Here is a 26,601-nt window from a genome sequence, read left to right on the forward strand (position 1 = left end):
TGTTCTATCAATCATCTCTTTATGTTCTCTCTCCAGATACTGTAAGTGGCTATCTGGGGTTGGGGTTGCTGTGGACTTGCTGTGTGTGTGTGTGTGTGTGTGTGTGTGTGTAGAGGGGGGAAGGTTTGCATTTCAAAGGTGGTGACCCATCTGGTGGCTGGGCAGACATCATGGGCGCTATTAGCACGTATCGGAATAAACACAGCCTGTGCTAAGCTTTTAGCCCCCACCAATAAGCAGAGGTGCAAGGGGGGGGGGCGGGAACCATCTTGACAGAACAAGGAGCAATGGTCTCAAGTTGCAGTGGGGGAGGTTTAGGTTGGATATTAGGAAACGCTATTTCACTAGGAGGGTGGTGAAGCACTGGAATGGGTTCCCTAGGGAGGTGGTGGAATCTCCATCCTTAGAGGTTTTTAAGGCCTGGCTTGACAAAGCCCTGGCTGGGATGATTTAGTTGGGAATTGGTCCTGCTTTGAGCAGGGGGTTGGACTAGATGACCTCCTGAGGTCCCTTCCAACCCTGATATTCTAGGATTCTATGATTTTCAAAGGTGTAGGGATGGAAGAAGGGTCTGTGTCAGAGCAGTCAGTTTAGTTCGGACCCTTGGTCTCCTGGGGCCCTGTGGGGACGTTGATGCAGTCAGTGGGTAACGCTGATCATCGTCCTGGAGACTTCAGGGTGAGGGTAGTGCAGTGGTGAGGGCTTAAGCGTGGAATTCTGGGAGATCCGTGTTTAAGTCCCTACTGCAGGATTCTTGTGTTGAGCTTGGTCATGTCACTTAGCCTCTTTGTGCCCCAGGTCCCCATCTATAAAATGGGGATAATAGCAGTGGCCTGCCTCCCAGGGTGGTCGGAGAGTGAATACGTTACATCGCAGAGGGGTAGCCGGGGGCCATGCGGGTAGCCTAGGTAGATCCTTGCAAGGCAGCGTGAGCTGCTGTAATATGTGTCTATCACGGCTCCCAGCCTGCAGGGTGGGAGGGATTTCATGGTTGCCGGGGGCTGTATGGTGTGTGTTTGGGGGAGGATGGCTCACTTGGACAGTCTGCTGTCCTGGCTGGGCTGGGCTTAGCAGCGGCAGTGGGCATCATCGGGTGTGAGATCCAGGAAAGCAAGTCCAAGGTGGCTTTCTCTTGGGCTTCACATGTCATGTCCTGGCACAAGGGCTACTAGTGTTAAGGAGAAATGGAAGCAGAGAACAAGCACGCTTGGCAGGGGCATTCCTCAGGCCGCCTGCTTTTGCGTCCCCCCCCCCTTCCTGGTGCAAACCTTCCCGGTTCCGTTTGCCTCTGTGAACTACTCTCATCGGAGTGCGCGGTTTGCGCAAGGGACTAGGCGTCAGGACTCCTGGGTTCTATTCTTGGAGCCTGATCTTGTGGCTGAAGCACAGGACTATGCATCAGGACGCCTGGGTTCTCTTGCCGGCTCTGTCGCTGACTCTGCGTGTGACCTTGGGCCGGTCACTTAAACTCCTAGACCCAGAGCTGCAAAGGTATTTAGGCACCTAACTCCCACTGATGTCAAAGGGAGTTGGGTGCCTAAATCCTTTGAGGACCTGGGCTCTTCAGGCCTCAGCTTTCTGTCTGCAAGGCGGAGATGCTAATACCTACAGCACCTCGTCGCCCTGTCCTGGGCTGGGCGACACTTGTAAAGTGCTCTGAGATCCTTGGATTGGAGGGGCTCAAGCCGTGCAAAGTGTTACGGCTTTTTCAGGGCCCCCAGGGTGATACCAGAACGCTGAGTTCCCCTGGTGAATGCTGTCCCTGGGTGGGGAGGGAATTGGCTTTAGAAGGGGTTGTCTGGCATGGGGAGGCCAGGTTCAGCAGCGTGGCCGGGAGTAACCTGCAGGAAGGTGCTGGTGTAACACGCTGGCGAGGGGGCCCGCTCCGTAGAAGACGGGTCTCGGTTACCGACACAGCCAGCCAGTTTTAGCTCAGGCTGCAGCCGCTCATGCAGTTAGCTCAGGAAGTGCAGGCTCTGGTGTGCTGGCCAGAGTCGACCTGTGTAGGAGGGAGGGGTGCGGCGGAGGTTTGGAAGCTGGCAGGAGGTGTCTGGATTGCAAGATGATTTAGCAGCATGGTGGAGATTGGTTTGGGGGTGATTGTCATTGGGGGGAGGTTGCCTCCGTCTCCCCCCTGCCCAGCCTCTTTCTCCCCCTTTCCCTGCCCACCTTGACACCCAATCCCTGCAGCAAAATGTCCCTTCCTCTGCATCAACTCCTGGTGTCGTCCAGCTCGACGTACTGAACTACGCAGGCTCCATTGGGCACTGGAGCAGGAGGCCTTGTCCCCTCGGCTCATTCGGCCCCATGGTGTTCAGTGCAGAGGTGGTTGTTGGGGCTGCTCCGTGGGGAGGTTACGGAGGTGGTTGCCGTGGGGACCGCTGGGGGTGGCCCACCACTCAGCTCCTGGGAGTGAAAGGACAGAGCTGACCAGACGGGTTTGAGGCGAGCTAACCCAGCTGTCTTTGCAATAACTTTCCTTTTGGGGTGAGCTCCTGGCCCCACTGAAGCCAAGGGGAGTTTCACCATTAACTTCAGTGTGGCCCAGGATTTCACCCCTCTGAAATTCACACGCACGCTTTAGGCCTGGAGCAAATCCAGTGCGTCAAGATTTTTTACTCTTTCACGTCTGTGCTGCAGCCAGCAGGCAGGCAGGATTTATTCCAGGGCGAGAAACTCCCCTTTATTATTATTTATTAGTTGTATTGTGGTAGCAGCTAGGCTCAGTCATGGGGCAGGGCCCCATCGTGCGAGGTGCTGTACAAAACCAAAACAAATGGAGCCGGTCCCTACTTCTTTGGGCCGGGCCTGACCCAATGCAGCTATTGTGAATGATCATGATCATTACTGCAGTGCGCAGGGACCTCAGTCGCAGCCCAGGACCCCACTGAGATCCAAGGGGCCGACACAGAACAAAAACGCTCCGAAAGGCGCAGCCAAGGCCCCGTGGGCCGCAGCTTGCAGACAGGACGCTGCAGCGCTGGGAGTAATTCCTGCAGGATACCGCAGCCTGCGTTCAGTCAGGTGGGGCCTCGGCCCCCACTGTGACCTCCCTGGGAAACCCCTTTAAACCCAAACACATCACTGATGCCTTTCACGTGTGCATTCAAAGGCAAGCAAAACAACTGGACATTCCACGTGCGGCTGGGTGAGCCCTGAGCAAACCTCAGGCTGGGGATAGAGAGGCAGCTTACTGGCTTCCTCCTTGCACTCTGGAAGAGGCTTGATTGATGAATGACTCATTGACATCACCCTCACCCCAGCAACAACCTGAGGTTCCTAGGAAGCAGTCCCCTCTCCCTGTGCCTCCCTGGAGGAGACGAGTCACAGAGGCGGTGGATCGATGTGTGACTCTCTCGCCTGTCGATCGTCTGCAGTGCCAGGGGGTCCCGAAGCGGGCAGGCTCTCAGAGAAAGCGAGAGGGGAAGAAACGAGAAAGGACAAGAAGAAACGTGTCTCCCCCCCCTCCAGCTGCACCCTGCAGTTCTCTAGAGCCGGCGGGTCTCCCATTCTGCAGCAGCTACCCACCAAGTCCTGCCCCTCCTTAGCTTTCACCTCTGAGCTGCTGTGTGAAGGAAGAGAAGGCAGCTGCCTGCTGCTCTGTGTCTGTGCTTGTGTGGGGCCCTGCATCTCTTTCCCTCTGTTTCTCTTTTACTTCTCTCCCTCTGGCATTCCTCTGTCTCCTCTCTCCCTCTGAATCAGCAGCCCGGCTTTCTCCGAGGACTAAGACTGGCAGCATCGGAAGCCCTGCCCAAAACAGGGCTGGGAGGATGCTCGAATCCAGCCGCTAGCAAGAAAAATCAAGCCGTCGGAAAGCACCGCTGCTCCGCAGTACATCAGCTCGGCAAAGTGGGCAGCCTTGTGCATCGGGCGCTAGTTAGCCGGCTGCGAGCTGCCTCGCCTGGTTTTCTGCTCTCTCGTAATCTCATCGCTGTTCAGCGTCTGTGTGTGTGTGTGTGTGTGTGTGTGTGTGTAGGGGGAGGACTTTATTTCCATTGGCTAAGCTTTCGCTTCCCACCCACATCTCTTCCACATCACCTTGGTGTCTCCCTCAATAAAACCAGCCCTCCTTATCGCACTGAGGAAATCAAGAGCCAGAGTTTGAATGGATTTTATATAAATATTTACCCCTGCTAGGCTACTGCTGAGCTCCTAGGAGAAACTCCCAGCAGCTGGCCTGATCCTCTCTTCCTCTCTCCTCTCCTGCTCCCCAGAGATAAGGGGTGCAGCCCATTGGAAGGTGGTGGTGGGGAGCTACAGTTCTGTCTGTCTAGAGAGGCACTGACCTGAAAAATAGTGCCAGGATTTTAACAAACTACCCCAATGGATCTTAAGGACAGCACCAGCGAGGGCAGCATGGGAAGCCTGGAGCCCTCCAGCATCCAGATGTTTGCCAACACTTCCTCCCTCCATGGGATCCGCCACATTTTTGTCTATGGGCCGGTGACGATAAGGCGGTTGCTGTGGACCATGGCCTTTGTGGGCTCGCTGGGTCTCCTCCTGGTGGAGAGCTCGGATCGGGTGGCTTTCTATTTCTCCTACCAGCACGTCACTAAAGTGGACGAGGTGGTGGCCAACAGCCTGGTTTTCCCTGCGGTCACCATCTGTAACCTCAACGAATTCCGCTTCTCCAGACTCACCACCAATGACCTGTACCATGCTGGGGAGCTCCTGGCTTTGCTGGACGTGAATCTGCAGATCCCAGAGCCCCACCTGGCTGACCCGGCGGTCCTGGCCGCTCTCCAGGAAAAGGCCAACTTTAAGCAATACAAACCGAAAATTTTCAACATGCAGGAGTTCTTGGGGCGGGTGGGGCACGACCTGAAGGATATGCTGCTGTACTGCAAGTTCAAAGGTCAGGAGTGCAGCCAGAAGGACTTCAAAACTGTGAGTATGGACAGAGCTTCTGCTCCCTTTCTCTTCTCTGGGTGTGCGGCCGGGCGTGGGGGCGGAGAATCCAGCAGGTGCTTAAGGTGATGCGATCAGGCCAAGGGTGAGTCCAGAGAGAACCATCTCTGCTGGGTTCAGGCTTCTCTTGCGTGGTACTGGGAAAGAGGCAGGCAGCCTGTTGAGTTGAAGTTTGTTTGCCAGAGGCCTTTCATACTGGTTGATCGTCCCTAGTAGGCTAGCAGTTCCCAAGGGCGGCTTGCCGTCAGAGCTGTGATTTGGACGGGCCCCTGCCGACCCGCCTAGCAGATAGTGTGATCCGTGGCTGTCGGGCTGTGGTGAGCGAGCTGCGGTGGCAGGCCGATGCCTTGGGCTGGACAGATGCTAGTGCAAAAGGCAAAGGTGCTGAGGTGGAGAGAGGTCTGAGTGCAATCGTTGGGACAGTAGCCTCTGCCTGGGCTTTGTGGCTTTGATGGACTCGCGGTTTGCGGCCTCGTCATTCGAGGCGGATCCTGTGTTGTCGGCCTGCGATTCTGGCTCCGAAATCCTCGGCGCGGTTGCTAGTTTGCTGTGCAGTGCGGGTCCGTTCCTGCCGCTGCATTGGCGCGAGAGGTAAAACGAATCCCCCAGGCTCAGCTACGGTCCCAGCGCTGGGTCCGTTCCCTTGGCTGGCTGAGGTGTGAAACCAGCGCCTGAGTCTGGGGAGAGTGAGAGAAGCAAACGGCTTAAGAGTATTTGATTACACCCCTGATGGTGACTGACACTTGCCTGTGGTGTTTCACGGATGGAAAGCAGCCGCTCTAAACACACACACACGCACGTCGCTTGAAAGAAAGCGTGAATTCCTGCGGAAGAGAAAGCGGTGACCGTTCTGATAGGAGAGGGGCCAGGCTTGCATGGGGGATGCTGGCGTGGGTGGGAGAGGGGAACGAGGGTTTCCGAATAGCGCCTGTATTTTTTTTAAACATCTGGTTTGATTGCTGTCTCAGAGGTGAGTGCTCATCATTTCTTGCTGGGGTCTGTGACTTGCATCGGCACTCTCCTGGTGGGCTTCTCTCCTAGAAGGTTTGGGGAGAGTTAAGTGAACCAAAGAGTGCATAAAGCTGGTTGCTTTCACACGTTTGTTTCTGCAGGATGGACACTGTTTGCTCTTTTTGCTACCGGTTGTCCCAGGGGTACATGGTGTGGTTATATTAGCATCGATTGCTAGGTTGTCATAATGGACTGCGCGCTGTCTTTTGATTTCATGGGCATAGGGACCATGTCACCTCTACAAATGCAATCTTTTGTCTCTGCTACTTTTGTATCTTGCAGCTTAAGCTGACTTGTGCTACTGGCACATGGCTGTGAGGTGGAGAATGTTTTCCTGGAACATCCGAGTGGGGAACGTTGTATTTTATGGAGCAGTAATTGGCAGTTTCCAACTCATGACCCCCCTTCAGGACCAGCTACCTGGTTACGAGCAGGAATCGGTGCTCGGAGGTCATTAAACACAGCTCGGATTGTTCAGAGGAGAGGAAGGTGTATAGAGGTGCATTAAGTCAGGACAGGCACTAAATCCTGTGCTGTTGCCTGGGAACAGACCGGTGTGTGTGTGTCAGAATGGGGATGGCAGATGTGTGTGTGTGTGGGGCGGGGTGGGGGGTGGGAAGGAGAAGCCCATATGAGAGTTCAAGCCATAAAAGTATCGTTCAAGTCAGACGTTGGCCTGAGCCAAAAGTGATCCCTGAGCGAAGTCCTCAGACACTGGGAGTGCTCGTAATCCAGATCCCCACAGTGCATATGCCTCTTCCCTCGAGAATAGGCCACCCCAAACCAGATGCAGACTCGTTATTATGCAACAAGTGTCTATTAGCTGAGAATGAAAGTCCCAAACACTTACAGGGTAACATTTTCAAAGTGCCTCAGTGACTTAGGTGCCTAATTCCCATTTTCAAAACTAAGGCACTTAGGAGCCTGAATGGAGGTCAATGGGACTTAGGCTCCTAAATCATTTGATCCCAGATTCACAAAGGTATGTAGGTGCCTAACTCCATAGAAACCAATGGGATTTAGGCACCTAAATGCCTTTGAGGATCTGGCCCTTAGGAACTTTTGGTGATTTTACCCGAAGCTTAAAATCCGGGGGTGTCACTCTGGAATGACGCATTGTGTTTCTATGATTGAGTTTCCATGAATACATTGATTTCCAAAAAGACGCTGACCTTCCACGGGCTGCCACAGAACGCTTAGTCTGCCAAAGGAGGCTAGCCCCAGCTAGGACCAGGCAGGGTCTTTGCAGGGTAAAGTAATACTGGTATTCCACAGAAATGGCCCCGATGGGATCTCTGCCATAGGATGCAGTTGTTTGGGCCCTGCCTGAAGAATACGCTAGTTCTTTTAAGATAACCTTATCTTTGGTGTGTCATGTCTGGTGAAAATCTCTGCTCAAAAGCAAAGGCCTGAATAATGTGCTCCCCTGGTCCCTTTCGCCTACGAGTCCCCCCCCACCCCAAACTAGAAGCTGAAGGCTGGTGAATCGCAATCCGTGCATTTGACCGTCAGGATTCAGTTTGTGACCTGTTGCAAGCCACTGCTCCTTTGCCGTGTGTGCCATGTGGTTTCCTGGCATCGATACTGGAGTGGCGCCGGATGGAAAAGGAGGTGCCATGGTTTTAAAGGCTGGTTTATAAATCACTGCGGCACATCCCCCATCTCCTCTAGGGCTGTTTTCCTTTCGCTACCAATTGTCCTGTGGACACGTCGTGTGGTTATATAAGCACTGATTCCTAGGTGCTCATAATGGACAAGGCTCGGTTATTTGGTTTCACCTCTTGGGGGTACCTTGATGTCAAGCGCAAGGCTGTTTCCTAATCAGATGCCCCACCCTGGAAACTCTCGCTCTTCTCGTTCGCTTGACCAAATTGCACATTTCCCAGTCCAGAGGCCAAAGAAACAGGAACCCATTAGCAAGAGGGGGAGGTCTACACTGAAGCGCCGCTGTGAGTGCGGGTGTGCGCAGCGTCTGCTCCCACATGCGGACGTGACAGCCTCACATGTCGGCTTTGCGCTGTGGAGCAAGGCAGGCAAGGGGAAGGCGTAGCCATGGTGCATGGAGTAGGTGGCTTTGCTCCATTCTGCTGTTCTCCCAGTTCCCTTGCTATGCTGGCACTCGGTTATTTATTTAACAGGATTCCAGCTGTGTTTTCTGTACACGCTGTGCTTCCTTCCTCCCAGGGTACTGCCAATGCCTCCTAGCCAATGGTTAATCAGATTCTGGGCAGCTCGGGGTAGTGAATTCCTAGGCTTTTCTGCAAAGATGCATCCAAGTGGCTTCCCAAGGACTTAGCCTCCTTCTCTGAGCTGATTCTGGAACTGGTGCGCAAGAGCAGACAGCACTGTGAAAAACGGGAATCCCAGTGGTCGGCGAAGCATTGGCTATTAGGCAATAGGTGACTGTGGGGCATGCCAGTATCCCAAGCAGAGTGTTTGGGGGCAGAGGAGCACAAGGGCGCCCCGTTGGGAAGAAGCCCAAATAAATGTGTTCGTCTCTAAGGTGCCACAAGGCCTCCTCGTGGTTTTTGCTGATACAGACTAACACGGCGACCCCTCTGAAACCTCCCCCTTTTTGCAAATTCAAAACCGCTGCTCCTGCAATGCCCCCATTTAAGCATGAACCGGGGCTGCCTCCTACTGGTGTTTTTCTGGGGTGTGGGTGAGTGAAATAGCCCTGTGGTGATGCCACATTGCAGCCGCGGGACATTTCTGCCTTCGTGTCATGCTGATCCCAGCTGCGGTGAGCTTGCAGCCGGGCCCCTCTGCGTGTAATGCCGCTGCGGTCAGGGTGGCGTGGAGGCTGCAGCGACGCTTCCCCATTGGGCCTGCGGGCCTGGCGGCCATTCCCTTATTGCGCGGCAGGAGAGCAGAGTCCTGTGCTGCGGCTCTCCAGAGGTGGGCAGGGAGAGAACCGCATGGAGAAGAAAAGAAACCCCAGAAGCCACAAACTGCAACCAGCTCCTGATTGTGTTGGCAGGAACCCCGGCACCATCAGAGCCCAGGAATCCTTGGTACCCAGGCATCGGGCAGTCACGCGTGTGTGTTTGTGGCATGTGCCAAGTGGGGTGTCTGTGGAGTGTACCAAGTGCATTGGGCAGCATAGGGTAAAAAAGGTCTCATGTGCAACCCTTATGCTGCTGAGATCCCTATGCACTCTGCTCTCGTACCAGGCAGGGTAGCTACTGTCCAGCGCTCTCAGCAATGTAGGATCAGGGCCCCCTGCACCCACCACCCAGCTTGGCGCTCTATCGCTTTGCTTCTCTAATGGTCGGACCAAGCTCCGTGAGTATCAGGCAGCAGATCCGGTGCAAATACAGAGGACACGAGCGCAGAACAGGAGTATTATCAATGTTGTCTTGTATCCTAAGAGAGAGAATAGCCTCTACCAGCAGAGAGAGAATTGGGGTTTTCCTGAAATTATAACCACACATGGATTGAAATGCATGAAGAAATGTGATTCTATCCAACGTCATCTGCTAATTGAGGACTGTTTTATACATACTGTTGTGTGTGCCCATTTAGGTCAGTGGTAACATTAAGACTTGGTGTGTGTATTTGTCTTTATTGTTGTATGTGTATTTATTTTCAGTACAAATGATCATCAATAGATAGTCTCCTTACAACAAGGACTGCCTCACGTAAATATTTCCATTAGGGGAAAAATCTACCTACTTACCTACCTACCTAATCTCCAGATGTTCCTTTCTCACTCTCTAACACATCTATAACTGTACTACTAAACTGCTAAAATAGCCTTTTTGTTTACTCTGATTACCCTATCCTAAGCTTTTTTATGCTAATTCTTCATCCACTTTTGGAGAATCAATTTGGATGTTGGTTATTTGAGCTGGTTAAATATAAAAAAAAAGTCTGGATAAAGTATTAATCAAAAATTGGTAATATTGGCTCAATAATCTGTTGGAGGTGTTGTCCTAGGGAGCTAGCAATCTTCATTAGTGAGGGGAATCTGACACGAAAAAGTGCTTCTTGCACTGACAAGACTTGATCTCAGACAGATCTTCTGGGACCTACTACTGGGCACTCGCTGATGGCATTCTTCTTTAGCTCAAGTGGGAAAGATCCGTGTTTTTGGAGCTGTAGTCCCAGAGTTCTAGTCCTGGTTCCCCACTGCAGGATGTGGCCTCTTCACAGGAGATGAGGTGCAGCCACGTGTGCTGAGTGGCACGTAGTTAAATGCAGACATCTGTTAATAGGCCAGCGTTGCATGAGCCTTGCCCGCATGCATGATAAGCACAAAGGATCTGTGTGCCACTGCACTTGCTGGGAGCATTGCCCTGCTCCCTTGCTGTGGGACTTCGGGTTGCTTGGAACGAGGCTGTGTCCAGTACGACGGTGCCTCTTTGAGTGCAGCTACCGGAGGGGATGACAAGGCTCGGGAGAAGGGGGAGAAGGAGAAAGAGGTCTTTGGACATGGTAGGAGGGAGGCAGGAGATACACGTGTGTAGAACTGTGTGAAGGGACTTTGCTAGCTACTCGTCTCTATATTCGTAATGGCGGGGTTACTTGTACAGCCCCTGGGGATTTCTCCAGGACAACGTGCAGAGATGGGTCGGCACCAGAACCTCAGGGCTATTTGGTTCTGTGTCTGAACTGGGCTAATCCCTGAGCACTGATTTGCTGTTTGGTAAGTGGGACGCATAGAGGGTCAGAGAGACACACAGATGTGGGTGGCCTGTGTGGAGAGAGGGGGCTGGAGTGGGGAGAGGGAAACATTTCCTCCTGTCTGTGCAGCCACACAGGTCTCTGTGAGCACATCATCCCAGGGTTCTGCTCTCTGTCCTGCCTCCATGCTGAATACAAAGCCCCGTTCGAGCTCTCTGTCCTGATCTTCAAACTCTTCCCGAGACTGGCCCTGGCTACCTGAGACATCATCTCTCCCACCATGACCATGACCCCCTACTGCAGCTGTGCTCCACCAGCGCAGCAGGCATGCTGACCAACACGGGACAGGTGGTGAAGGCAGGAGACAGAACTTCCAGAGGAGCTGGACCTAGTCTGTGGAACTCATTGCCACAAGAGCAAAGGCAGTCAGAGCTGCACAGAAATCTCAGCTCTCTTACTTAGCTTTTCCTCAATATACTCCTCACAACCCTACCTGGACACCCACCAACTCTCACACACAAACATATCCTCCTGCTCACACAACACGCCCACCCACTCAGACATGTACACAACACACACATCCGCCCCGTCATACATACATCCTCCCATTCACACGCACATACAGAACAACTACCCACAAGCTCGCACACAAACACAGCCACCTGCTCACGCAGACACACAATTCACCCACCCGCTCTCACACACACACATAGATAGTCAACACACATCAACACTGAAGCCCTATTCAAACGATTTTGCATACAGGCTGGCAATAATTGGAGAGAGTGTGTTATGGTTTACAATACTTGTTTAGCTACTACTGTGATGGGGGATAGATATGTCCCTAGTTAGGTTGAATAATAGAGACAAAGAAGGGGATGTCTACACTGCAAAGAAACCCCCCCGGGGCCAGGTCTCAGAGCCTGGATCAAGTGCTATTTTAGTAGTGGGGGCAAAAGACATATTGGCTTCAAGACTAAGCTTGATAAGTTTATGGAGGGGATGGTATGATGGGATAGCTTAATTTTGGCAATTAATTGATCTTTGATTATTAGCAGGTAAATATGCCCAATGGCCTGTGATGGGATGTTAGATGGGGTGGGATCTGAGTTACTACAGAGAATTCTTTCCTGGGTGTCTGGCTGGTGAGTCTTGCCCACGTGCTCAGGGCTTAGGTGATCGCCATATTTGGGGTCGGGAAGGAATTTTCCTCCAGGGCAGATTGGCAGAGGCCCCGGGGGGGTTTCGCCTTCCTCTGGAGCGTGGGGCACGGGTCACTTGCTGGAGGATTCTCTGCACCTTGAGGTCTTTAAACCACGATTTGAGGACTTCAATAGCTCAGACATAGGTTAGGGGTTTGTTACAGGAGTGGGTGGGTGAGATTCTGTGGCCTGCGTTGTGCAGGAGGTCAGACTAGACGATCATAATGGTCCCTTCTGACCTTAAAGTCTATGTGTCTATGAGTCTATTTTTAGCCCCACAGCCCGAGCCCATAGCCTGAGTCAGTCGTGCCAGGCTCAGAGACTCGGTGCTTTTCTTCTTTGCAGGGTCGACGTTCCCGAAGAGGCCTAGAAAGGTGAGATCCAGAATCAAAGCATTCTCCAGTGGCTAGGCCTGGCAGACTTGGATTCTACCGCAGAGGGTCTGTCTACACTGGAGCTGGAAGCCGCGAGCAGTGGGCGGGGCTAGCTGTCCTATAGCTGATCCCGACCAAGACCCTAATGATGTACTCGGGGCAGCGAGCCTCTCCCATTGCTCCTGGCTACTCTTCTAGCGTTAGCATCCCCGCTAGGTCAGCGTAGTGTGAGCTAAACCTTACACCTGCAGTGCCGGTGCAGACATGCCCTTTGGTGCCTCCGGTCTCCAGCTGCACAGTGGGCTAACTGCAATCCCCTACTACACGGGGCTGTGAGGGAGGAGACACTGCAGGCTGTGAGATGCTGGGGTAATGGGGGGCCATATGCCTGTCATGGAGAGACGTGTGTTCTGACAGCAAAGAGAGATGAGACTGAATGTGTGGAAAAGGGGACCTCAGAGGAGGCAAAGAATCTCGTGATAGAGCCAGCTGGGGGCTGGGAGTCTTTGCCTTTCCTTGCCAGAGGTCTTGGCGTACTTTCGCAAACCCAATCTGTCCAGCTGGAGGGGCAGAAATGCTGAGTCGTGCATTTCGAGTGACTCCCTTCGCCAAAGACATTTGTGCCGCCGTAGAACGAAAGCTCTGCGACTCCTGAGTCGGTCTGGCCTGTCCAAGGAATAACCACAACAAATGGGGTCTGAGCTGGAGGGAGACGCTAGTTCCCCAAAGAGCGGGGTAAAGAATGGTCTGTCCGGGGAGGATGCTGACAGCCAAGGGGATGCGGCTTGTTTAAGACGGGTGAGGAAATGAAAATCGAGGTTAGGATTGCTGGAGTGGTAGCAAAGGCAAGAGGAGCTGGTTGCAATCACTCCGAAGGACAATTTTTGCTGTATCTGCTAGTGCTAGAGAGGAAGGGGGCTAAGGGCACTCGTCTTTTACCTGTGAGACCCGTGTTCAAATCTCTGCTGAGTCGCAGGCTTCCTCTGCGAGCTTCGGCAAATCGCTTGATCTCTCAGAGCGAGGTATTTAGGTGCCTGCAGACAGAGATGGACACCAAGTGTGACTTACGAAAGCTTTTGAAAATCCCACGAGACACCTGTTTCCACCCGTAGGCGCCTAAATACCTTTAGCAACCCGGCCCGCTGGGCCTCAGTGCCCCATCTGTGACATGGGGACGCTTGCACTGCCCTGCCTCACACAGGAGTTGAGAGGACAATCGCATTAAAGCCTGTGAGGCGCTCAGGTGGGGCCCTAGACGCTACAGCAGCGGCTCGCCACCTTTCCAGATGACTGGACCCCTTTCAGGAGGCAGCTTTGTCTTGCGTACCCCCAAGTTTCACCTCACTTAAAAAACTGCTTGCTTACAAAATCAGACTTCAAACTACGAAAGTGTCCCAGCGCACAATGCCTGGAAACGGGCTGACTTTCTCCTTTTTTCCATACTATAAACTAAATGGCTGGGAATACGAATGTTGTACTTACAGTTCAGTGGGGTGCTTGAACCTGGTTTTCACTTGAGTCTATCTGAAGCCTGAGCCCCGCTGCCCAGAGCTGAAGCATGTAACTTAGCTTTGGGGGGGGCCCTGTGGCTTGGGGCCCCGGGCAATTGCCCTGCTTGCCACGCAGCCCTGCACTTGCGACCCCCCTAAACCCATCCTGCGAGCCCCTTGGGGGCTGCAACCCCCAGGTTGAGGAACACTCATCTAGATGGGTTGACGTACCCCTGGAAGACTGTTGCATCCCCAGGGGTACGTGTACAGCTGGTTGAGAACCACTGAGCTAGAGAGCAGGGACAGGAACGACTCTCAGCCACGGCTTCCCATTGCTTGCCCAGCCTCACAGGCCTCCCTGACACACAGCCTGGCCTAAGCGCTCCTGGAAGAGTTGCTTGGCTGCAGTGGAGCAGCAGAGACAAGGAGAGAGGCATTGGAACCCAGCTGGGCTCTTTAAGCTTCTCTCCGGGCTGCTCCTAGAGGCGAAATCTCCCTCCACAGCCGCCCTGCGGGGTTGCTGGATAGAACGCAAGGGCCTTCACAATGCAGCAGCAATGCAGGGCCTGATTGTGTCCGTCCAGGTGAGGGCTAAAGGGGAAGGGAATTCTTACTGAGGGAGGGAGCTCCCTTTGCTACAGCCCACACCCTGAGAGTCACCCAGGAATGTGCAGAATCTGGAGGGTCAGCAGGAGGCCGGGACTATCCAAGTGCCAGCCCAGCTCCTCCTCCAGTCTGGCTAGGTGTTCCTCTTCCACCCCACCCTGCTCTGTGGCAGTGGAGAGACAGCCACGGCCAGCAGCTGCCCTGGGGAACCCTTTGCCTGGAAGGAATTGACATACAACCAAGCTGAAGTCACAGGTGTGACACACTCAGAGGGGAAGAATCGTCTGGCGCTGTGGTTGAAGCGCAGGGCGGGGAGCTGGGAGTCCTGGGACGTACGGCCAACTCCCTCGTGGGTTCCCAAGTGAGGATGGGCAAGTCACAAAGGCCAACCATGGTCACTCCTTCTGGGGCCTCAATATTGTGGGCATCCGAAAACCCAAGGCACCCAGTAATAGAGGCCACTTTTGAAGAGGTCGGCCTTCTCCTCTCGGAGCTAATGGTACTGACCCAGGGGAGGAGCCTGTCATGGAACTAAGCGTTGCTGTGAACCATCCCGTTTGTGTATCAAGCCACTGACCAGTAGGTACCTCTGTTTCTGCTGTGGAATGATTAGTTTCTTTACAGTGGGGCCCTGTCTTCTCAGGTCTCCTCTTCAGCAAGGAGCGGATAAGTAACTATCCAGTGCATTTGCATGTCCAGAAAACAGCCTCAAAGACGGCATTTAAATCCCTGTCAAGGGGAAAATGTGCCTAAAGAACGCAGGTAGCTGCAGGGCATCAGGCTGGGTGATCGCTTGTGCGTGTCCACACTACGCTCCTTGTGTTGGCGGTGCGTGTCCTCACCAGAAGCGGTTGTATCGATTGTATTGTCAGAGTGGGCCATGGAGAGGAGTCCCCCCCCCCCCCCCCCGTTTGCCTTCCTCCCCACTCTTAAATTGGATTTACATAAGGTGGGAATCCTTTGCTTCCCAAACTTGACCCCCCCCCCCCCCTTCCCTTCCAGTGGAAAGTTACAAGAAGTCCCAGGTAATGTTTAGTGTCAGGTGACAGGCCCACTAGCAGTGTCCCAGTTAAAGCCCAGGATGCCTCCCAGGAGGGAGAGAGATTAGTATCTTCATGGTCTTGTTGTTTCTTCCTGATGGCCCATCAAATCTGACGGCCTGTCCTAGGTGGGTGTCTTCCCAATACACACCCAGTTGTAATGGTTACATAGTCCATATGCCTAACTTTAGGTACAGAAATGATAGATGCGTACGGATTGGATAATCACATTCAGTAAATCAGAACCTTTCCAATGATAGCTTACAAGAACCATCTTGCATAAAGTATATCTGTTATGTCATACCCATATTATATGCATATTTTCATAAAGAATATGGAGCCTAGAGTCACAATAATTCTCTTGCTCTGCCACAGACTCCCTGTATGACCTTCAGTAAGTCATTTAGTTTCTCTGTGCCTCAGTTTCCCACCTGTAAAATAGGGGTAATGGCACTGCCTTGTCTCACAGAGCTGAACTTAGCTGAACTCCAGTTCAGTATGCTAGGTAGATCCGTGTGTTGAGCCCTCGGCCTAGGTGTGGCAGATTTATATCAACTGCTTCTTCCTTCCAGGTGAAAGAAAAGGTGGGTGTGATTTGTTCTAGATACTGTCCACCACCCTATGCTGTGGTGCACGGGCACCTCTGTCTGTCACTTTCTCCTGCACTCATTTCCCCGTGCATGAACCAGGGCACCCCCTGACTGCCCCTGGATGAGAACATGGTTTTCTCGTCCCACCAAAAATGTCCAGATAGCAACAAATTTTCCCGTCCTGACTTGGGATGAAAAAGGTCGAAAATCTCAATGACTTTCATGACCTGAAAAATCTTTAAATAAAGAAATGAATGAATCCGTTTGGGTCAATCGCAACATTTTATTTGAATAATTGCCAAATGCTTCATTTTGAATCTGGCCTTTTTTCTTTTTCTTTTTTTAAATAAAACCTTTTTTTGGGGGTGGGCAGAGTCTAAATTTACCAAAATTTCAAAGCAAGATGTTGTTTCAACTCGAAACCCCCAAACTTTTCATTGAAAAAAAAAAAAAAAGTCAAAACGGGACGTTTGGAGAATGTCTAGTCTTTTTCTCCTATCGCTTCCGGAGTTAGAAGAGTCGGTGAAACTGACCCTGTTTCATGAACGGTTTTGGTTTTTGACAAATTTGGCTTTTGGGGGGGGCAAAAAACTTCCTGATCAGCTCTTCACATGACACGGGGGAAGAGACACACAAAGTGACGTCTCGGCTGACGTATATCCCCCTGCCCAGAAAAGCCAATGTCACTGGAAGCTCAGATCCTGATCAACAGTGCTCGATAAATCCTCACAGTTTTATCAACAGTGCTCGATAAATCCTCACAGCCACAACTCTTGTGGCTCATGAATCCAGCAGGCTTCATCGCAGAGGGCTGCCTTGTAAAAATCATCTTAACTTGAAAACAAAAATTACCCTGTTCTCCTTCAGTGGCTATAAGTGGCCTTCCCTGGCCGGGAATGTCCCCACCATGCAGGAACCCAATAAAAATACATCCGTGGGAAGTTGCTTATTGACCAGAAACGTTGTTTCGTTTCCAAGAGAACTGAGTGATAATGAGAATTTAAATATTCATCTAGGGAGATCTGAGCTGAGCGGCAGGTGCTGCTACGGGTTATAAAGCTCAGCAGTTGTTTTAAGATCGGCATTTGATTGCCGGTGGGTTTCTAAAAAACCCCCCGCGCATTGCCTTTTTAGAGACAGAAATGAGACCGATAAGCCAAGTCTGAATAGAGCCCAGCTAGATGATGGGGAGTCTGTCCCTATTCAGCCCTGTATGATCTCAGCCCAGGAGATCACAGCATCAGACAGAGGAAGAGGTGATGCTACGTGGCAGGGAAAAGAGACTGAGGGTACGTCTTCACTACCCGCCGGATCCGCGGGCAGCGATCGATCCAGCAGGGGTCAATTTATCACGTTTAGACTAGACGCGATAAATCGACCCCCGAGCACTGTCCCATCAACTCCTGTACTCCAGCTCGGTGAGAGGCGCAGGCAGAGTCGACGGGGGAGCGGCAGCAGTCAACTCACTGTGGTGAAGACACCACGTTAAGTCGATCTAAGTACGTTATTCACGTAGCTGAAGTTGCGTAACGTAGATCAATTTCCCTGCCCCCCCCCCCCCCCCCAGTGTAGACCAGGCCTGAGAAGCATTTAATGATTCAGATGGAGAGCCGATGGGTGAAACCAATGGGAGTTAGATGTGTACATACACCTCTACCCTGATATAATACTGTCCTCGGGAGCCAAAAAATCTTACCGCGTTATAGGTGAAACCGCGTTATATCGAACTTGCTTTGATCTGCTGGCGTGCGCAGCCCCCCCCCCCCTGAGCACTGCTTTACCGTGTTATATCCAAATTCGTGTTATATCGGGTCACGTTATATCGGGGTAGAGGTGTACCTTTGTGAATCCCACCAGTGTGTCTAGCGCTCCTCAAGAAGTGATTGCCCTCCTCCTTCCCGTGACCATTTTCATCCAGAAAAGTTCAGTTTTTCACTGAAAAGCTGGACATTTTCACAACAGGTTTTCATGTCGATGTTCCTTTTGCCAAAATAAGTAATTTTGCTGTGGAAAAAAATGTTTTGCCTCACACTCCCTGTGAAGTACCTAGAGTATGTTGCATTCAGAGGGTTTGACTGTAAAGGTGAGTCCGCTCTGCAGCTGGGGCGTGCTTCCCAGCACAGGTAGTAGAATCCCTAGCTCGAGGGCAGCCATCACCCTATAAATAACAGTGAGGCCGTGGCTGCACGGGAGGTGGCTTGGGCTGGCCACCCAAGTAGCAACCCACACGAACCCCTGGGTGCGTACACGAGTGGCTAGCCCGAGCAGCTGTGGCCACTAGATCAAGCAGCGTTAGTGCTGGTACGTGTCTGTCTACTCATGCAGGACCTAGGGAGCGAGCTCCCATCTGCTTTGTAGACACACCCTATGGGCGTCTGTGCTGGTGTGAAGCACACACAGAGGTGGATGAAAGAAGGTTTAGGTAACTTCACGTTAAGCTCCCATAGATTTACCTCTGAATCAGGCTTGAGTCCTCAGTGCAGTGCCGTAGGAATTCCGCAAATGGCTTTCGGCCATCATGTCATTTTAAGATACAAACAAGGTTTCCCATTTGCCTGCAACCAGCAAACGAACTGGTGTAGCACTTGGCATTTCCTTCTCTCTTCATTGCGTTGGTTCCCAACACCTGAGCTTTACCATGGAGAGAAGATTCAAAACGAGAAAATCCAAGGAAAGCTCAGTCCTAGCAGATGGGTTCTGCCCGGTTCCCCCACAAAACCTGATCTCAAAAGCAGACCCCATGTTCACTAGGCCCTGTCCATGCTGGGCCTGCTTGAAAGTGGGCCTCTTGGCTTGTCATTCCATCTCGGGTTTGATCGGATCTCACTTCCAAGTAAAGCTGGTCAGAAACCAGAATTTTCATTACGCAGGAAATTCTGACATTTTGAAATGTGTGTTGGTTTTGAATTGGAAGGAAAAGTCAAAATTCTGAAAATTGTCATGGAAAATCCCCCCAAAATTTGATCAGAGACATCAACATTTTTCATTTTGATAAAGGCAAAACATTAAAATAGGATATAAAATCCAATATTTAAATTCATATAAGAGTTGTGATGAAATTAAATAAATCAAGAAATTAAAAAGAAACCATTTCAACGTTACTGAAACAAAATGTTTTGATGTAATCGAAGTGAAATGAGGAAGCCAAAAGGATTTGTTCTGACTCTTTTCCATTGACAGTTTTGTCAAAATCGACTGTTTCTTCAGGAAACATTTTGATTTATACAAAATTGCTTTTTCCGACTGGAAACTGCTGCGTTGAAAATTTTACAACCAGCTAGGTTCCAATCTCTCTTAAAACTGTGCCTTTATTTCCTGGTTCTGCTATTCATGATCCTCAACAGACTGACCTGGTAATTCAGACTGTTCTGCTCATGTGAATGTTTCTGGGATGTGACTCCAGGCCAGTTCACGAGATCTGTTAAATCATCAAGCAAACTCTGTTTCGTGTTTTTAACCATGTTCACCTTGTGTAGAGTAGCTTCTCAAGGTGTTGGATCCTCCAATCAGGAAACAGAAACAATACTATGTGACTTGGAAGCTTATTCCAGAGTTTAACTTCCCTTATAGTTCGAAAGCTTTTCCTAATATCTAACGTACATCTTCCTTGCTGCGGATTAAGCCCAATCAAAAGCCTTTGATCACATTTAATCATTTGATCACTGTCCTCTTTGTAACAGCCCTTAACCTGTTGTCAGGTCCCCCCTCAGTCTTCTTTGCTCAATACTAAACATGCCCAGTTTTTTTTAGCCTTTCATCATACGTCAGGTTTTCTAAATCTTTTATCATTTTTGTTGCTTTCCTCTGGACTCTCTCCAATTTGTCCACATCTTTCCAGAAGTGTAGCGCCCATAACTGGACACGGTACTCCAGCTGAGGCCTTGCCAGCGCTGAGTAGAACAGGAGAGTTACCTCCCGTATGTTACATACGACACTTCTGTTAATACACCCCAGAATACTGGCCTTTTTCACAGCTTCATCTCATTGCTGACTCATAGTCAGTTTGGGATCCACTCTAAACCCCAGCTCCTATTCAGCAGTTCAACCCTCTGGCCAGTTATTTGCAGTGGTGTGGTTGTGCATTTGATTTTTCCTTCCTTTGCACTTGTCTTTACTGAATTGCATCTTGTTGATTTCGGACCATTCTCCGGCTGTCTCTTGGATGAAGCCCCACTTTGAGCTGCTGTGAACTTTTCATAGCAACGCTTAGTCGAGTGATTGCAAATCACAAACACATAAAAATCACCGCCTGCCGGTAGGTGGAAAAATAAAGGCCCAAAATCATTGGCTTGCTCACAGTGAAGCGTTAACGACCAGCAGCAGAAAGTGCTATACGTGTAACCCTTTTGTATCTACATCCCCAAGGGGGTGTCCTGCCCTGTGGCCTTCCCCTGAAATCGAAGGCATGTTGGGGTTCCTCCACGATAGAAGGGACATTCCTTCCAAGCGCTCTTAGCACATCCAGCAGTGCTACATGGGTGCTCTACTTGATTGCAGTGGCGTATTTGGAAGCAGGGCAGCTCCATTATACTCACAGTTTTACAGTGGTGAGAGTGGTTACATTTGGAAGTCATCATTTGCCTATTATTTCAGCCAAGCAGCATCTGAGACGCCTCAGTTTCCCCCAAAAGCAAAGGAAATAAACTTCTGGAAAGATGTGGACAAATTGGAGAGAGTCCAGAGGAGAGCAACAAAAAGGTGTGATAACTCTTATTTGGGATGACCATGATATGAACAGTCGAGCTGGTCAGAAAAAATATAGACTTTTCAGTAAAAAAATAAAAAAAACAGAACTATTTTGATTCTGAAATGCTGCTGCACTGCCTCATGGGAGTTGTAGTTTGGGTTCTTAATACTCCCAGTGATGTATATTTTGGGCTCCCTGGTGGAACTACATCTCCTATGATGCACCACAGTCTCCCCTCTTGGTGAGGAAAGGTGATTTATTATGGCAGCTGCATGGCTGTGGTACATCATGGGCTACTTTTAAAATATGTTGGTTTTCAGGTGCCCCTTTTTTTGGATGAAAAATCAACATTTTCCATGGAAAGCGGACATGGATGGAGGCTAGTCCCCCAGCCAAGGCCATGCTCCTGCTCGCTGCTCTTAGCCCCACCCCCCACTCTGCCTCTTTCCCTGAGGCCCCACCCCCCACTTGCTTCTTTCCGCTGCACCCCTCCACTGTGGCCCCAAGACCGGAAAAGTTCTATGCCCCTGGAGGTGTGGCAGGGGGAGATTTTTCTGGAGGCCCCAAATTGGCTGGGAGCCCTGAGCACGGGCCCCCTGGACCATGCGGTAATCCCACCCTGGTGGCATGAGGTTTGGGGCGGCTTAGCCTCCCTCGGCCTCCATTACGCACCACCCATGAAAGCGGACACTTTGCAAAAAATGTGGTTATGTCAGAAACCCAATTTCTTATGGAAAAAGCAGTTTGAACAGAAGATTTTCAAGCAGCCCTGGTGGTGAGCCGCCCATCTGTGCTAAAGCTTGGATTCCGTCTCCTGAGTAGGGGAGATATTCTCTCTGTCAGGCTGAAGCATTCGGCACCTCCACTCTGTTAATGTGGTTTGTTGACTGATATATTTTTCTCTCTCCGTCCCAATGCATCCCATAGCCAATGTACCTTTTATAGATACTTCAGGAACATTTTAAGTGGCCATTAACTAATGCTAAATTATGATGGAGCATCTCCTGGAGTACATGTGACATTCACATGAATAACAAATGAATTCGCTCCTGTCAAGCCAACGACGATGGATTGCAATTGAATTAACATGAGTGCAGTTTGCTACTCTAAATAACCTGGGAAGTATTCCCCGGACGGCGTGTGTAACTACAGAACACAAACACTCTTGACGGCAAAGGGATGCCGCCAACACCAGGGTGGAACGGTGCAGCTGGCAGCTAGAAAGAAGAGTGTGGAGACATTAAATACTGGACCAACTGCTTAGTCCTAATCCAGTTGCATCCCACTGAAGCTAGTTGGACTTTGCCTGAGTAAGGACTTTAATTAGGTGCAGGATCAAGCATTTAGTCTCCTGGGTTGCAGTTTTAGCAGGCAGGTCAAGAACCGCTCCCCTCTTATTGTTATAGAGACTCTCAGAGGCCCCCAAATGAGATGAGGGCCCCATTACGTTAGGTGCTGTATAGACACAAATGGTATGTCTACACTGCACACTAAGCCTGCACTATGATTCAGGTTTGAGTCCAAGCCCCCCTTCCATCCACACACAAATCAGTCTGACTCGGGTCAGCAGGCACCCAGGTCCTAAGACCCTCCTAGGTGGGCAGGTCAGAGCCTGTGTCCCGCTATGACTCGGGTCCAAGCCCTGTCACAGAATCACAGAAATGTAGGACTGGAAGTAACCTCAGTAGGACATCTAGTCCAGTCCCCTGCACCGAGGCAGGTTTAAGTATTATCTAGACCATTCCTGATGGGTGTTTATCCAGCCTGCTCTTAAAAATCTCCAGTGACGGGCCTTCCACAACCTCCCTAGGTAATTTGTTCCAGTGCTTAATTACCCTGACAGGAAGTTTTTCCTAATATCTAACCTATATCTCCCTTGCTGCAATATCAGCCCATTACTTCTTGTCCTGTCTTCTGTGGATAAGAACAATGTATCACCCTCCTCATTATAACAACCTTCTATCTATTTGAAGACCATTATCATGTCCCTCCACCTCAGTCTTCCCTTCTCCAGACTGTTTATTCAATCTCTCCTCATAGGTCATGTTTTCTAGACCTTTAATCATTTTTGTTGCTCTCCTCTGGACTTTCCCAAAGTGTGGTGCCCAGAACTGGACACCGTACTCCAGCTGAGGCCTTATCATGAGTTCTCAAAGATAAGTGCTAATGGCTCAGGCACCTCTTGAGTCAGTCCTGTAAGTATTCTTAGCCATTTTGCAGTGCGGACGCCCCTTAAGCCGCAGACCCGAGTCAGAAGGTCTGTGTCGTGCAGTGTGGACGCGTTAGCACGGCGGTGAGACCCAGCTCCAGCAATTGTAAGCCCGGATTTACAATTCAGTGCGGACGCTCAAGCGTGGGCTTGGAAACAGCGAGTCCTGGCTCGTAGAGACCCCAGATTACAATGCAGTGTAGACATTTGCAGAGCGAGAGACAGTCTCTGCCCCCATGTGTTTACAATCTAAATAGACCAGACAGACAAAGGAAGAATTATTCTCCCTAGTTAGAGGTTGGCGCCGAGGCCCAGAGAGAGAAATGTAACTGTCCCAAGGTCACACACAGAGTCTGTGGCAAGGCAGGGAGCTGAACTCACACCTCCCAAGTTCTAGGCCAGCACCTTCACTGGAAAACCAGCCTCCCTCTTTCTCCATAATTGGAGATTTCTCCACGTCAAGGGAGAGGCTTGTCTAGGTGGAGAAATTGACCAGAATAGCTATTGCAGACTAGTTCCCCCTGTGGACACTCTTAGTCCAGGACAGCTCTAGTGCTTTAAATTCACACCTGACCATAATCCAGAATAACTGCCCCATGTAGAGACGCCCTGAGGGTCATTGGCAGGCCCAGACCCCGGCCCCCACGTGCTGCCCGCTCTCCGGGGAGACAGAAGACCTCGCTCTCCAGGTTTTCCACCCAGTGCTTTTTCCCAGCTCTAAACAATGTGTTTTCAATGAAATCTCTTCTCAGGCTCCATTATTTACATGCCAACTAGTGTGAAATCCCCACTGCCAGGCAAGGATCACTTGTCTACCCACTGATCGGGGCAGTCCTGTGTCTGCCCATGCCTCTGGCTGATGTGAGGCCCCAATCCTGAGCTCAGGAATGGAGCGGGGGAGGGAGACAAAGGTGGACCGTATTCCGCCCCCTCCTCTGGTATCAATTAGAGCAGTTTATAGGCCACAGAGAGCAGAGAATGCACCACAGCCACACCCCCTCCCTGCATTTGGTTCCCTTTCCCCCAACACACCCCCTGAGTCAGAGCTGGAGGCAGGGTCAGTGTAGAACCATGCTGGCAGATTCCCCTTAAATAGGGGTATTCCTGGGGACAGAACCCCACCCCCCAGCCCCATGCTGTCAGAAGAGCTTACAGGGGCCATAAAGCTAGCGAGAATCGGCCTTGGGGTTTCTAAGAATCATCCCTCTGCTGAATGGGTTTGTATTCAGGGGCCTGCATTTTATCCCGTCTTCTGGTTGACGTGACCTGTCAAGATGAGTGACAGCTGTCAAGCTCCTTGGATGTCAATCAGTGGGACACATCCCGAGGTGTCACGGATGGTGACAGGACCCAGGAAAAAGTGGTGGGAGGGGGGGGGGGGGAGGGGAGAATAAACCCAGACTCTGATACAAGGAAACAGGGACTTTACATTGGCTGGAGGTTGAAGCTAGACACATTCAAACTGGAAGGAAGGGGCACATTTTTAACAGTGAAAGATTAACCTGCAGCTGGTTGGAAAATTTTCATCTAAATAGTTTTCTGCTGGAAAATGTTGTTGTGACCAAACCGATTGTTGTGGTGGGAAATTCTTGAGGTTTCAATGAAAGGATTTTTTTTAGAGCATCAGTTTCGAAATTTTGAAAATACTGGTTTTGGTTCCAATTTGGACCGAAAAACAATTCTAAATGTGCCTGCAGAACAGACAGTCCAAGTTTCAACCAGCTCTAAATTAATCATTGGAACGAGTTGCCTGGGTAGATGGTAGATTCTCCATCCCTTAGACTGGACGTCTTTCTAAAAGATATGCGTTACCTCAAGCAGAAGGTATAAGCCTGATGCAGGTTTTCTGGCCTCTTTCATGCAGGAGGTCTGACTAGATCACCACAGAGGGGCCTTCTGGCGTAAAAGCTAAAAAAGAACCTTACTGACCCAGTTTAATTTTTTAATCATAGATGTGTTTTTCATCATTTTTGTACTGGTTAATTTTCTCACATGTATTTACAATAACAATCCCAGTGTCATTGGAGCGGAGAGGCCATTGTTCTCTTCCCAACACCACATGAACATGTTTTGGCCGGTTCAGGATGTGCGTGTATGAAGGCCTGGATTTGTTATAGTGAAAGAGGAACTTGCTCCTGGCTTCTTGCTGAACTGGTTCTTCTCCATCGAGCATGGACACGCTGGTTTGTTATTGTAGGGTTGCTTAGGAACACAGGGCTAGCTGCAAACTAGGGAAATACAACCTAGATGGAGCTACTATAAGGTGGGTGCATAACTTGTTGGAAAATCATTCCCAGAGAGCTGTTATCAGTGGTTCACAGTTATGCTGGAAGGGCATAATGAGTGGGGTCCCGCACGGTTCTGGGTCTGGTTCTGTTCAATATCTTCATTAATGATTTAGATAATGGCATAGAGAGTACACTTAGAGAGTTTGCAGATGATACCAAGCTGGGAGCAGTTGCAAGTGCTTTGGAGGATAAGATTAAAATTCAAGATGATCTGGACAAACTGAGAAAATGGTCTGCAGTAAATAGGATGAAATTCACTAAGGACAAATGAAAGTACTCCACTTAGGAAGGAACAATCAGTTGCACACATACAAAATGGGAAATGACTGCCTAGGAAGCAGGACTGCGGAAAGGGATCTGGGGTCATAGTGGATCTCAAGCTAAATATGAGTCAACATTGTAACACTGTTGCAAAAAAAGCAAACATCATTCTGGGATGTATTAGCAGGAGTGTTGTAAGCAAGACACGAGAAGTAATTCTTCTGCTCTACTCCGCACTGATTAGGTCTCAACTGGAGTATTGTGTCCAGTTCTGAGCATCACATTTCAGGAAAGATAGGGAGAAATTGGAGAAAGTCCAGAGAAAAGCAACAAAAATGATGAAAGGTCTAGAAAACATGGCATATGAGGGAAGATTGAAAAAAATTGATTTGTTTAGTCTGGAGAAGAGAAGACTGAGAAAGGGACATGATACCAGTTTTCAGGTAGGAGGTTGTTACAAGGAGGAGGGAGAAGAATTGTTCTTCTTAAGCTCTGAGGCTAGGACAAGAAGCAAGGGGCTTAAATTGCGGCAAGGGCGGTTTAGGTTGGACATTAGGAAAAAACTTCCTAATTGTCAGGGTGGTTAAGCACTGGAATAAATTGCCTAGGGAGGTGGTGGAATCTCCATCATTGGGGATTTTTAAGACCAGGTTAGACAAACACCTGTCAGGGATGGTCTAGATAATATGTAGTCGTGCTGTGAGTACAGGGGACTGGACCAGATAGCCTCTCAAAGTCCCTTCCAGTTCTATGATTTATGTCTTGTGTTGTTCATGAACCCTGGCAGATGCACCTTGGTTTATTACCATAGGGTGGCTCAGGAGTATGTGTGCCTTGGTTTATTATTGTAGGGTTGCTCAGGAGTACAGGGCTATACACACGTTGCTCATGAAGGCTGTGCTCTCCACACCATTGTGTGTTTTTATTTGTATTACTGCGGCGCCTAGAGGTCTCAGCTGAGATCAGGGCCCTGTCGTACTGTGCTCTGCACATACACGTAGTGAGAAACACTCCCTGCCTTGAAGAGCTGTCAAGACAGGCAAAGGGTGGGAGAATGGAGACATCTGGCACCCTCTATTCAGGGGCTGTGGAGAGACCTGATCAATCCTGGACGGCTGTAAGGGCCAAAGCACCCTCTGATGTAAGCTGGTGTAGACACTTACTGTAATTTACAGTGCAGAGAGGCCTAGAACCCGCATAGGGCCAAGCAGCAGGGCTTAATTTGTGCCAGGGCTTTCCGGGGATGTGCCCCGGCCCCTCTAGGCTTGGCAGTTCATAGCCCTGGTACCTCCAGACTTGCTGCACCCGT

General features: G+C 50.5%; 1 protein-coding gene across 1 annotated transcript in view; it reads left to right on the top strand.

Moving 5' to 3' along the window:
- Positions 1 to 4,323: 4,323 nt before the first annotated feature.
- The window catches only part of LOC135894522 (acid-sensing ion channel 2), a 1,171,365-nt gene continuing 1,149,087 nt past the window's right edge, over positions 4,324 to 26,601 (top strand). Inside the window, exon 1 of the mRNA XM_065422633.1 lies at positions 4,324 to 4,887. Within this exon, the coding sequence (XP_065278705.1) occupies positions 4,324 to 4,887 (564 nt within the window). The remainder of the gene's footprint in view (positions 4,888 to 26,601) is intronic.

This window comes from Emys orbicularis, chromosome 25 (genome assembly GCF_028017835.1).
Source record: "Emys orbicularis isolate rEmyOrb1 chromosome 25, rEmyOrb1.hap1, whole genome shotgun sequence".
Taxonomy (NCBI): Eukaryota; Metazoa; Chordata; order Testudines; family Emydidae; genus Emys; species Emys orbicularis.